The sequence below is a fragment of the Chenopodium quinoa genome, unplaced genomic scaffold (genome assembly GCF_001683475.1).
Source record: "Chenopodium quinoa cultivar QQ74 unplaced genomic scaffold, ASM168347v1, whole genome shotgun sequence".
In the NCBI taxonomy this organism is placed as follows: domain Eukaryota; kingdom Viridiplantae; phylum Streptophyta; class Magnoliopsida; order Caryophyllales; family Amaranthaceae; genus Chenopodium; species Chenopodium quinoa.
The window spans coordinates 445,031-459,495 of record NW_018742817.1 but is presented as its reverse complement, the minus strand read 5'-3'; the positions used below and the strand labels follow the sequence as shown (position 1 = coordinate 459,495).

The 14,465-nt window shown below is 35.6% G+C and overlaps 1 protein-coding gene across 1 annotated transcript; it reads right to left on the bottom strand.

Annotated features, from left to right (window-relative positions):
- Positions 1-5,527: 5,527 nt before the first annotated feature.
- On the bottom strand, positions 5,528-9,289 carry LOC110725915 (probable F-box protein At2g36090). The gene is made up of 2 exons (XM_021905380.1): positions 8,697-9,289; positions 5,528-6,789 (listed from the first exon to the last, which is right to left on the bottom strand). Exon 2 carries the CDS (start codon positions 6,771-6,773, stop codon positions 5,664-5,666), a length of 1,110 nt encoding a protein of 369 aa, XP_021761072.1. The 5' UTR covers positions 6,774-6,789; positions 8,697-9,289; the 3' UTR covers positions 5,528-5,663.
- Positions 9,290-14,465: the final 5,176 nt, after the last annotated feature.

Here is a 14,465-nt window from a genome sequence, read left to right as displayed (position 1 = left end):
TAATATTTATCATATTGTGATATTGTAACCTAAGTATATCTTAATTAGGAATCACTACTATATAAACTTCCTATTATCATTATTAGGGTAACGGAGAGAGAAACACAAGAGAGAGAATACTTTGAGTGATTAAGTTCTTCATTGTAATCTTTGTAATCTTTGCCAGTTTATAGTGAAATCATTCGATCTCGGTGCCCGTGGACGTAGCTATCACATCGATAGTGAACCACGTAAATTCTTGGTGTTGTTCTTATTGTTTGCATTGAATTTCTTTATTGTTTTCTTGTTTGTTTTCGACCTTTGCTTCCGCTGTCGCACAACAATTGGTATCAGAGCTCAGGTTCAATCCTTGGAGAGTTTCTTGAAGATAACAATGGCAGGAGATTCAACAATAAGAATTGAGAAGTTTACCGGGAAAAATAGTTTCGGGCTATGGCAAATTAAGATGAAGGCTCTGTTAAAACAACAGCAGATATGGCGTCCGTTGGCTCCAAAGAGTACTACTTCGGAGTCAGAAGATGGACCGACTGACCCGCAGTTAGAAGTTATGGAAGAGAAGGCACACTCTACCATATTACTTAGTCTTGATGATCAAATCATCACGGAGGTGGCTGATCAGGAAACGGCGGCTGGATTGTGGCTGAAGCTGGAGTCATTGTATATGACTAAGTCGTTGACCAACAAATTATTACTGAAACAGCGGTTGTTTAGCCTCCGGATGCAGTCAGGTACTTCCTTACGGGAACATCTAGAAAAACTTAACTCTATTTTGCTTGATTTACGTAATTTAGATGTTAAAATTGATGATGAGGATGCTGCGTTGATTTTACTTGTATCTCTACCGTCTAGCTTTGAGAATTTTGTAGAGTCTTTTGTTGTTGGTAAGGATTCTATAACCTTAGAAGAAGTGAAGGCAGCACTTCATACTAGGGAACTCAGAATGAAAGCTACGAGTGATAATGGGGATAATGGTAGTGGGTTGTTTGTTAAGTCCGGAAAGTCTAAAAAGAATAAGGGGTTTAACAAGGGGAACAATGCTGGGTCGGGTGCTGGAAACGGCAAGGATGGATCTAGTAAAACTACTACTAAAACATGTTATTACTGTAAAGAACCGGGTCACTTTAGGAATAATTGTCCGGTGAGGAAAAACAAGTCCCAGGCTGCTGTAGTTGAAGAGAAACCGAATGAGAGCTATAATTCAGAGGAAGATTTAGCATTAGTCAGTTCTGCTAGGTCTGATGATTTATCTGATAACTGGGTTCTAGATTCGGGGTGTTCGTTCCATATGTGTCCACGTCGAGATTGGTTTGATACATATGAACCTCGCAATGGGGGTATGGTTATAGTCGGTAACAATGCTCCATGTAAGGTCACAGGTATTGGTTCCATGAGGTTGAGGACTGTTGATGGGCGGAGGTTAACTTTGACTAATGTACGGCATGTTCCTGCTTTAGGAAAGAATCTGATTTCATTGGGTACCCTGGATGACTTGGGGTACAATGGTGTGTTTTCAGATGGGGAGTTGTGTATTTTCAGAGGTTCTGAGTTGGTACTTAAGGGTATCAAAAGGAACACCCTCTATGTTTTTGAGGGTGTTACACTGCCTAGTTCTGCGGTTTGCGCATCTGTATCTCACCAGGAGATGACTAAGATTTGGCACATGAGGCTTGGTCATATGGGGGAGAAGGGGATGCAGCTATTGTCCAAGAGGGGTCTTCTATCCGGGGTCAAGGTTGCCAACCTTGAATTTTGTGAGCATTGTGTGTTTGGTAAGAAACACAGGTCAAAGTTCAGCAAGGGTGCTCACATTACTGATGCAGTGCTCGATTACATCCATTCAGATTGCTGGGGTCCATCTAGAGTTGAAGGTATGGGAGGTTACCACTATTTTGTGTCATTTGTTGATGACAAGTCCCGATACACATGGCTTAGGTTGCTTAAGTCAAAGGATGAGGCCTTCAAAGTTTTCAAGCAATGGAAAGCTTTGGTGGAAAATCGACAAGGAAGGAAGATCAAGAAGCTACGAACGGACAATGGGCTAGAGTTTTGCAAAGACGAGTTTAATCAGTTCTGTGCAGATGAGGGTATAGGTCGGCATCATACTGTCAGGAAGACACCACAGCAGAACGGTGTAGCAGAACGGGTTAATCAGACACTGCTAGAGAGAGTTCGATGCATGCTCTCTAATGCAGGGCTTGGGAGGAGGTACTGGAGTGAAGCTGTGTTAACAGCTTGTTATGTCATTAATAGGGGTCCTCATTCTGGAATTGATTCCAAAATTCCGTTTGAGATCTGGAGTGGTAAGTTGCCTAATTTTTCGAATTTGAAGATTTTTGGTTGTGTTGCTTATTATCATGTTATTGAGGGTAAGCTGGATCCACGAGCCAAGAAGGGGTGTTTTGTTGGGTACGGGGATGGTGTGAAGGGGTTTAGAATTTTTTCACCTTCGGAGGGTCGGGTCATTCTTAGTAGGGATGTTACTTTCGATGAAAACACCATGTATTCAATTAAAAATGCAGAGATTTCAGATTTGAGAAGGGAAGGAGACAATTTATTACAGACAGATGGGGTACTTGAGGTACATCAGTCTACCATTGCTGATTTACCTCGGGTACAATATATTGATGATGATGCTGATGTTCCAGTGCCGGGTACTCCTGAACCTGAGATTACTCCTACTCATTCTAACTCTGGGGATGAGGTGGAGCAATCTAATCAGGGGTCATCTAGTCAACCTGACACCATTCTTGAGATGCCTAAACGAGTTATCAAGAAGCCTGTTAGATTGATTGAAGAGATGGAGGGAAGAAATTGTTGTGTTGATGCGATGACAGGTTATGCATTGAGTGTAGCTGATGATGTAGAGTCATTTGAACCTGCCACATATAAACAAGCAATTAGTTGTAGTGAGTCTGCGCAATGGCTTGCCGCAATGGGTGAAGAGATGCAGTCTCTTTACAAGAACAGAGTGTGGGAACTGGTAAAGGTACCGGAAGGGAGGAAGCTTGTGGGTTGTAAATGGATTTACAAGAAGAAAGAAGGGTTGTCGGAAACTGAGCAAATACGTTTTAAGGCTAGGCTAGTTGCTAAGGGGTTCAGTCAGGTAGAAGGGGTTGATTTTGTTGAGATATTCTCACCTGTGGTTCGACATACTTCTATCCGTGTGTTATTGTCAATTGTAGCACATTTTGATCTTGAGCTGGAGCAGTTGGATGTTAAAACGGCTTTCCTTCATGGCGATTTGGAGGAGGAGATTCTGATGAAGCAGCCCGAAGGATTCGAAGTTCCTGGAAAGGAACACTATGCCTGCAGATTGCTAAAGTCATTGTATGGACTTAAGCAATCCCCCCGACAGTGGTACAAAAGGTTTGATTCTTTTATGGTTTCACAAGGTTTTGACAGGAATTCATATGATTGCTGTGTGTATCATAGTAAGCTGGATAATGGTTCCATGATTTATCTTTTGTTATATGTTGATGACATGTTGGTTGCCACAAAGAATAAATCTGATATTGCTAGATTAAAGGAGATGCTTAACTCGGAGTTTGACATGAAAGACTTGGGTGCAGCTAGGAAGATTTTGGGTATGGAGATCTACAGGGATCGGGCTAGAGGTAAGCTTTTCTTGACTCAGAAAAGCTACATTGAAAAGATTTTGTCTCGTTTTGGGATGGAAAAATCGAAGCCTATAAGTACGCCAACTACTGTTAGTTGTAAGTTGTCTTTGTCTATGTCACCTCAATCAGAGGAGGAGTTGTCTTATATGTCTAGAGTTCCATATGCAAACGCGGTTGGTTGTTTGATGTATGCTATGGTCTGTACTAGGCCGGATATTGCGCATGCCGTTAGTGTTGTAAGCAGGTTTATGGCTCGACCTGGGAGGGAACACTGGCAAGGGGTGAAAAGGATTTTTCGCTACCTGAGAGGGACAACTGATATTGGTCTTGTGTACGGGAATGGTAGGGAATGCTTGGTCACTGGGTACAGTGATTCTGATTATGCAGCTGATGTGGATACCAGGAGGTCTGTGACTGGTTATGTGTTCACTTTGGGTGGTTCTGTGGTTAGTTGGAAGTCTACATTGCAGTCATCAGTTACGTTGTCAACTACTGAAGCTGAGTATATGGCTTTAACTTCTGCAGCTAAGGAGTCTATTTGGCTCAAAGGCCTAGTAGGTGAACTGGGTATTGCACAGGATTTTGCTACAGTGTATTGTGATAGTCTAAGTGCGATTTGCTTAGCTAAAGATCAAGTACACCATGATCGGACGAAGCACATTGATGTCAGGTATCATTTCTTACGTACTGACAAGAGGATTAAGGTGAAGAAGATTGGGACTGCTGACAACCCGGCTGATTTCTTCACTAAGCCTGTTCCGTTTAGCAAGTTTAAACATTGCTTAGACTTGTTAAATATTGATTACTACGTGATGTAGTAGGCCCTGAGGGGCGAAGTTGGGGAGCTCCTGGTGTAGGTGTGTTGGCCTTAAGGTGGAGCTTGCCCGGGGCTTGTGATGCAGGTGGAGCATTATGAGTTGTTATACTTGGAGACGAGTATGTGATGGGTCTTGGTTGAAGACTTATCGGGATGTATGGCTTATGCATGAGTCTTGCATCGGGTTTGGCTTGAGATGTTTTTCACTATGTCTTGATGGGGTCGTTTGCTGACTACGAGTTCTCGTCAAGGTGGAGATTGTTGATAAGTATTAGGTGACTCGTACTTCGTTGCTTTGTCCGCCCGATCGGGCGGACATTACCCGGTCTGACCGGGCGGAAGAAGAAGAGGTGCCTGGCAAATTCGTTGAAGAAGCTGCTCTCGCGCGCCCGACCGGGCGAGCTTTCGCCCGACCGGGCGAGCCTTCGCCCGACCGGGCGATCTGGGTTTTTTCAGCGATTACGAATTTAATATTTATCATATTGTGATATTGTAACCTAAGTATATCTTAATTAGGAATCACTACTATATAAACTTCCTATTATCATTATTAGGGTAACGGAGAGAGAAACACAAGAGAGAGAATACTTTGAGTGATTAAGTTCTTCATTGTAATCTTTGTAATCTTTGCCAGTTTATAGTGAAATCATTCGATCTCGGTGCCCGTGGACGTAGCTATCACATCGATAGTGAACCACGTAAATTCTTGGTGTTGTTCTTATTGTTTGCATTGAATTTCTTTATTGTTTTCTTGTTTGTTTTCGACCTTTGCTTCCGCTGTCGCACAACAATGTCGAATATTTCAACTTCGTTATCAATAAGAAAGTTGACTATTAATATACTCTTACCTGTTCAAATAGAGGACATATATTTACTTTTCTAGAAAAAATTCTCTTGCTTCTAACACTAGCACTTGGCTGGTCCGGTAAAGACGCCCAAAGGCTGGAGTGCAGCGCGCGTCCAACAGACTACTAGATGGCTAGGTGTACCTAGAAAAACAGGTACACCCAGGACATATTTATTAGAATTTGAAGAACATACTAGAATCTGGATAGTTGATACTATCAGGCAAGGACAGAGGAAAAAAACACAGTTGCACAATAAAACGATTGGTTCAATTATTTATTTTTCAGAAATAGTTAAGGATTATATAAAATATATTCAGTACCATTCCTAATATAACAGTACTTACACAAAGGGGTAGCCAACTAACTACTTTACAGACGATTTCACAGGATGCATAACCAGAACGTAACAACTGCTACAACGCCACTTAAGATGCACATCTTATCAATTCGACTTTCATTTCGCATCTTCTCCTCCTTTATTTCACTTCGAACTCGGGAATACAAATTACAAGACTCAAGGACTTCACTATAGTTCCTGCTCTTCCTGCAGCTCAATGCCTTATTCAGCACCATCAGACTGTTTCTTCCGTTAACATGAAAACCTTCCATGTCTTCCAACTGCATGCTTACTTGGGTCAGCTCAAGGTTTACACAACCACTAGCAGTATCATTAACCATTCTAAATTTCACTAGAAGGATGCATTCTACAACTTGACAGGGGAGGATATCTTCAGCAGGGAGAACAGACCCAAACCGTACTAGGAAATCCTTATCACTAGGCCAATGCCTCTGAACTCCTAGGGGGATAAAACTCGATACATTGGCTGCTTGCTTAACCTTTGTATTTACAATGATCCAACTAAGTCTTAACCTATCTTGGAGCTCCATCCAGAGCTTTCCTTCTTTTCTTTCATTATCTACAGATTCAATTAAGGGCAAACCATCTTCACCTGTAATGATAACTTTCCCTATGTTGTCATTGACATCTGAATTGCCAAGGTCGATGTGGAATGGTGCATTATAGAACCAACGGCCAAGAGCATCCGATTCAGAAATTCCCCAAAGGACTTTTGAGAAAATTGGCTTGTCCTTGTATCTTATATCAACAAGTGAAACAAAATCAGATGGTGTGAGGCTCTCATATTCTTCAAAATCTTCATAAAAGTCTGCTTCTGGCCATTCTTCAGGGTATTCCAGAAAGGAATCTAATGGAAGCAAAGCCAAGTCTTTATTAACAATGAGAGGGTAAGAGTCTGCATAGAACTTTCTAAACCCACCCATAGATCTAATCAAGGTTCTCACATCATCCCGCTTAATTGAAGGCCACAGGGAATTGCAAACATTTTCCCATATTCTCTCCTCTTTTGAGATAGAGGAAAATGATGCACAGGTGCATGCTGCAGTGGCCAAAGTTGCCCCATCAAGGCGCCTTAATATATCATAAAAAATGTCACTGCTTAATGGACAAATTCTTTCAGCTTGAACAGACATTTTAATGCCCTACCATCTACAATATTGACAAAACAGACAAAAAAGAAACACAAAATGAGAAAAGGATTGACATGTTTTTACTGTGCTGCTTTTAAAAATATCTTCAAAAACTATATGCAACCATATAGCAATAAAAAAATACAGAATACCTTCAGGTACCGTGATTCACCAGAAATGACTACTCGTAATACATAATACCTTCAGGTAGCATAAGGAAACACATAATTTTGAAGTTTTACTCCCTTCATTATGCTGAAGGAAATCCTCTGTAATGAACCTTTATGGTTATTTAGAATTTACTTAAACAGTTGCCAGAATTAGTAACATAGAGTGAAAATGAAGGGTCCTTAAAACAATGCAAGACAGACAAGCAAAAGCACCACAAATTCTGAATATCCTATTTTTAATATCAACCATTACGGTATTATTTATTTATTTGAATGCCACTTATTACATTATTGATCAGCATAATATCATTTAAAAGCAACCTATACACCTAGCACGCCAACTGAAGGATTTCACATATTTGACAGTTTTTACGCCACAGTAGTGCTAAATATGGTGTATACCTTGCTATCAGAGAGCGCTTAGATGAAAGAATCACTATTCTGAACAATACACATGGAACAGATACAAGTAACCAATTAAAGAAAGATAAATTAAAGTTCAGCCAAGCTACATCAAACTGATGAGTGAATTGGATGTTACAAACCCAGTAGTTGATCCTTTTATTTTGCTATCATGTATTATTTTCAATCATACGAAGAATTGTTTAAGTAAATTACTTAAGCACCTTATTCACAGTTTTGCATCTGAAATTTTCTGAAAATCAGTTCATGTCTCTCCAGTTTCTTGGCTGTCATGAAAGTCAGTTCATGTCTCTCCAGTTTCCAGTTTCTTTTGTTTGCTAAAAAAAGAGTGTTAATAAAGCATAAACACATTTCAGATGATGCCAACTGAATTGTGGCCTATGTTGGGAATGGAAAGGATAAAATTACGAAGTTGCAGAATGCTAGAGCCTACAACCCAATAATTGATGACACCACTAACAACATATATGGAGAAGCCATGATCAACTGTCCTAACTTCTCTCAATGCTACCAAAAACATATAACAAATTAACAACAGCTGCTTACAAAAGCAACATAACAAGGCATAAATAACCCGAAATTTTGTTTGTTTCGACTGCCATACCTTAATGTGTCTGAAATTGTCCAGACACTTCAAATGGGTACAAATACTTGGGTATGATTTTTGAAAAATAAGTTCAATACCTTACTAGAACCTAGGAAATACAGTCTTTTGCATACTACAAACTGAAATTCATATATCACCCACCATTAATCCTGTATTACTCATTTCATAATCAAGGCAAACAAGAAATACAATTCTGAATCAATTGCTTATCAAAAATTGGATTAAAGAAAAAGGTAATCATCAACTTAGTTAAAAAGTTTTCAACCTTTTCATCCAATAATTTCACAACTTACCCAAAACACACCTAAACACAAATGGGTAACTTTGAAATTACATACATTCTCTCAAATATCATCCATGAACCTAAATTGGCATATATTCCCCAGCAAACAACAGTACGGGATAACAGTTATTGTAAAACACAAAAGGTGGAACAAAAATCATCCAACTAAAGACCAAAGCGGTTAAACGACCACGCGAGATAAATTATTGGTTCATGCAGCCGACCCCATCAAATTTGTTATTGAAAACACCATAAAAACACAATCCCTGAAGCAAATACATCATTTTTAAGAAGCACATTCATGTACGAAACACCCAACTATAAAAATGTCAAATACCCATTTCACATGATTAAATATCTCAGAAATCAGAATAATTATAATAGAACAAAGGAATTACATTATCAAAGATGATAAAATTGGAGAAAAAGAAGAACAAACATACCTACTTATAATTGGCCAGAATTCTGAAATAATTGGTGAAGTATTATTGGAAATGTTGCCCAAGTTAAGATTCACGAAGAACTCTTCAAACTTAGAACAATGAGCTTTTGATGGGTATTTTCAGAAAATTCAAAATATGAGGTGGATTTGGATTGAGATCACCAAAATTGTAGCAAGGTAATTTTGTTCTATGATATTTATGTTTACATTTTATGGTTCAAAAAATAATTAATGAGAGACAACATTGAATACATATTATTGGAATGAACTAGTGCAGTGAGATAAAGAGAGTGATTATAGAAATGTAGTTTGGTGGAAGTCAATTCAAAACTATAATTATCAATGTGGTATTCGACGTATAAGCAACTTAGATTATTATAGAGTAGATTTTTTTGGATTTGGAATTGGCACCATGTTTAGGTAGCAAGTAATGGCCATTAATTATAGAGCCGACACATAAAGAAAATACAAACTAGAAGGTTATGTAGTTGTACTATTTCAAATCAAGGGATATAATTGGAGGAAATTTTTTAATAAGAAAAAAGAGGGAGATTTGTCTAATTGTAAAAAAAAATTAAAAGAAAAACCAATTATAAATGATTAAAATGACATAAAATTATATTTTACCGCTGATAAGTAGCATTATAAATTATATATTCCGACCGATAAATTTATTGATATGTTACAAAAATGGGATTAAAATGACATAAATTATATTTAGGCTGATTAAGGAGTGTTATAATTGGGCTAATTGTCGGAAAATGATTGGAGGTATTGAGGTAGTAAACGTGCAAATTAAACACTTCTAGCCTTCTAGGGTAGTAATTAACAACACTAATACTTTTAAGGTAGTAATTAACAACTTTTTTACAATAGTATTTGACAAGGTGCCATTTTTTTTAATTTATTTTTATTTTTATTTTTTATTTTATTTTATTTTTTGTAGCAATAATTAACAATTTTTCTAAAATAGAATATGTGAATCGGGTGGTATTGTTGTAAATTTTTGAAAAAGATTGACTAAATTTGATACCATTATATTTATGAAAATATGTTGATTTCTTTTAAATTTTATGAAGACTAATAGAAAAAACAACATTATCAATTTATATTTTCTCTGTGTCGGCTCTCTAATGAATTAATTTTAATTTCAATGAAAATATAGCAACGTATGAATCAATTTAAGTAATAATGCAGTATCAAGATTAAGAGGTTATTGAAATTCTATAACAACTATTAAGATAATTCTTTGGACAATAGCTTTAGGAATCTTGATAGATCTTGATATTAATCAAAGTGACCTCATATCTTAGATTTATGTTATTAATTTGAGCGTGTGCAATCCAACCTAGTCAAATTCTGTTGTTTGATTTGGCAATGACTCGAGAATTATGTTGCATTCAAATCGAAATAGGTTTAACAACATCACCGTTGAATTTGTTTATCATGATCATAGGTTATGTAAAATGGAGTCATGTGAGTTATTTTTACAAAAAACTGTTGCGTTACAAAAAAAGTAAAAACAGATTCTGACCTTTAAATGCAGATATCTCTCAAACTATAAGAGATTTTGAGGTGATTTAAGTTGGAGGTGATAGCTTGTTTCAAAATCTTTTCAACGTTATGTCATATGCCCAATTCCGATAAGAAACAAGAAAATTATGACCGTTTTACGAAGTGACGATGCTAGAAATTTGATGACGAAACTCAACCGGGCACATCCGTGCCTGATCGGAAATTTCAGTTTTTTTGGTCCACTTTAAGCTTAATGTTTTGTGGAAAATTTACTAAAACCATATTTCTTCTATAACGGCTATTTGATATACTTGGGAACAATTTAGAGTTTTATTAGGGTTTCCTGTGTTATAAAAGGACCATTTAGTTGATCAATTAGAACACACCTTTGAAAGCCATTGAAATCAGGACTCCTTGTATTATTCTCTCGTGCTTTCTCCATTATAGTGAAGAAGCTCTCGAATCCACCTGTGAATATAGGTCTAACTTGACCGAACCACGTAAATCCTTGTGTTCTTTGTTTATCTTCTTTATTACTTTTCTCGTTCTTATTTTTCATTGACCTATTCCAAATTAATCAAATACAATTACACCCCTATTTCCTACACAACGTGTCTTGTGTGCGGCAAGCCACATCGTGTGACTGCTTGTAAAAGAACAAAGTACTCCAAAAACACTAACCAAGAACTCCTATAACGATGATCGAGTAGTCCCTGTAACACTAACAAATTAACCTCGACCATGTAACCCTTATAACAGTAACGAAGTAACTCTAAGAATGGTTAGCCGGTTACATGTAAGAATTTGTGTTTCTAACACGGATTGTAAAAAATAATTAAATAAAGACAGAGCCACATTGTGTGGTGTCATGCAGGAAGACCGAAAAAAGGGAAGCATACCCGTGTGCCGGTGGTTCGGTTAGCCCAGCCCTTACCATAAAGCAAACACCAAATTTCTCACTTCTTTCCTTATTATACAAGAGATTAGATACTAAGAATAGAATAAATGGATAGATCATTAAATGTCCACGTTTTAATTCTTATGCAAAGATATGGCTGACATTACACTCAGAAAACAAAATCATCTTGGATCGCCACCTAACACCTTATTCAATTCGTAGGTCCTAATTCCTAAACAATTCATACTTTTGAGTTTTGATAGCATAATTCATGGAACTATTTCAGTATTTCTACCAAGTACTACTTTTGTTTTCCAGAAATAAGATACAGAGTACAAGGAAATTGTGCACGTCTTATTACAAGACCTCAAGGCCATATTTTATCTAGTAGGTAAAACAAGATTTTCAATTCAGAAAAGGGTTGATATCTTGATCTGACGATGTGAAGTTGAGTAATGCAAAAGAAAATGCAAATAATTAATACTTCTCCATTTAAAGCTTATGGGCTCATTGTTTTTGGTGTTTAGAGAGTCACAAGAACGAGGGTAAAAATCGATCACATATCTCTTGGAACCGAGAGGGGAGCTCTAACCACTTGAGCTTTTCGGCTCACTGTAAATGCACTACCTTCGCATTTTATTACTTGCTCCATTTTTTGGGACACGTATACGATGCAAATCTTTGATTAGTAATATTTTTAATTCAAAATAAGTATAAGTTGTAACGATTGAAAATTCTTAATCTGCTCATTGAGACAATTTCAACAAGTACCTATAAGATCATATGTTTTCTTATGTCTAAATCACTAACATTAATCAAAATAGGTCAATTAAATAGTGCATATATAAAGTTCAAATGAAGCAAGTAATAAATACGGAGGGAGTGCTTTTTTTTTTTAATTCACTATCAATTCGTATAGAAATAGTCTATAACAAGAAAAAAAATAGATGAGTTAATCAATCAATCAATCAATAACTATATACTAAAAGACACACCAGCAATGACACGTGTCATCTCTTGGTGTGTCCTTAGTTTTTTTTTTAAAAAAATAAATAAATTATATTTAAGTAACAAATCTTTACATATATATTATAATAATAATTACTTATAGAGTATAATAGAAGATTTGATGTATGATGTATCCTTCCAAAAAAAAGTACTAACAATTATAACTTAAGCAAAAAAATAAAAAAATAAATAAAAACTTAACATAATTTGTGAAATATGAAGGTTCTTTTTTGGGAAAATATATAATATTAACATAATTTGTGATATATAAAGCTTTTTATATTTTGGGAAGGTATATATTAATTATGTACTACGTTTATTAGAATATCATTTTTTTTGTTTCAGGAAACAACAAGATCATATATTTTTTTTCCCCTTAAAAAATCATATTTTTTTCTTGAATTTATTTATTTTAAAAATTATGTAATAGAAGCTACAAATTTTTACAATGAAATGCAAATATAAAATCAACAAATGATATTTTTGTTATTTCCTTGGATAATTTATGATCTAAATTTTAATCAATTTATAATCTATAATTACCTATGGACACTTCAATAATACTGCCAAGTTCGACACATGTTGATTATTCTTAGTGTTTTTTTTTTTAATTTTATTTATTCAGCATTCAACTGATATGATAAAAAAGATAACATATTAAAATTACAATGTTAATTTGAATAATAGAAATTACCGTGCATGGTACGGGACCTAACCTAGTAGTAAAGTAAAAGAGAAAGAGAGTAAAAAATAAGTGGATGTATGTAAAACAAAAATGCAATAAGAGGAAAAAATACAAGTTTATCTTCATGATAAATAAAAAAAAAAAATTAAGTGTTTATCTAATGACATTTGTGTAAATAAATCAACAACTTTTCTTAAATGTGGATCCCGTTGATTTATTTACAAAAATGTCATGTTGATTGGAATATTTTGTTGATTTATTTATGAAAATGCCATTAGATAAAAGATTTTTGTTTATCATGAAGATAAACTAGGACTCCCTCCAATAAGAGGGTGTGTGAAATTAAGTACTCCTAGGTAGTAAGTATTGTGAATTTAAAAAAACAAAAAAAAGAGATTAGAATCCAAGAAAGTATTTGTACCATTTGAAACACTTATAATTTTATACAGTAGTATTTTCTTTCAATTCTTTTATGATTTTCTTATTTCTATTATTTTCTAATTTCCACTAGGTATTTCCGTATTGATAAGATGATAAAAATATTACACTTTCTAACAACTTAGAAAATAAATAAATAAATAAATAATTAAAAGTATACAAGCCAATAATCATAATCTATAAAAACAAACGTGTGTGGGCCAAACTCTATCTTAAGTTTAATTCTCAAAAAGAACTTATAATACATAAATAAATAATGTCCATGCTTGCAAAGTTGCAATTATGTACTTAGATTTTGCGGGTAGGCATCAATGGGGCTATAGTAGATTTGGATAGGGTAACTAAATCATTATAATATCACTTCATTTAAGTCTTTGATTGACCCCTTATTAGTATGAATCATAAGATGTTGATGTCACTTAAATTTTAGTAGAAAATGTATTAAAACTTGTTGAAGTTATCAACTTGATGCAACTATTGTTATCTATGCCTCCTATCCTAATCATTGCATGGATTAATGAATTGACCACCAAGCGGTTTCGAGCTGAGATAATTTGTTCATGTCTTTTACTAATTACTCTAGTAATTTGTATAAATTTTTATTAATATTTGCTCCACTAATCATAGTTTCGCTTTATGATAAATTTCATTTTTAGTGCCGATCATCCTATAAAGGAAAAGTATTGTGTAGAACGAATTCATGTGAGTCCGGTCATACAAACAGAAAAAAAAATTCTTAGATAATAATGGTCAGATATTAAGTTATAAATATCATATATTGTTAAGCCCATAAGAAAACCCACATGTGAGTGGTGTGTTGTCCCACATTGGTTTAGTTTATAAGTAAGAGTTTGTATTGGGAAGTGTATCCCACATTGAAGAAATACGGCTACTTCACCAAATGTCATCGAGCACTTTAAAAAATCACCAAATTCCATCGGACTTTTCAGAATTCACCAAATGCCACAGAGTTTTAAAAATATTCACCGAGTGCCATTAATGGCTAACGATAGTTAACTTCGTTAGTTATTAAGGCTAATTATGCCACGTGGTGGCTTATAATTGGTTCATTTTATTATTATTTTATTTATCAAAAAAATTATAATAATAAAAAAAAAATTAAACCCCAGCCACTCTTCCCACCGCACCATCACCCCTACGCCAGCCCAACCCCTTACCCCCACCCCCCACCGGCGACCAACATCCTCTTCGGTGTCGGCAGCCAC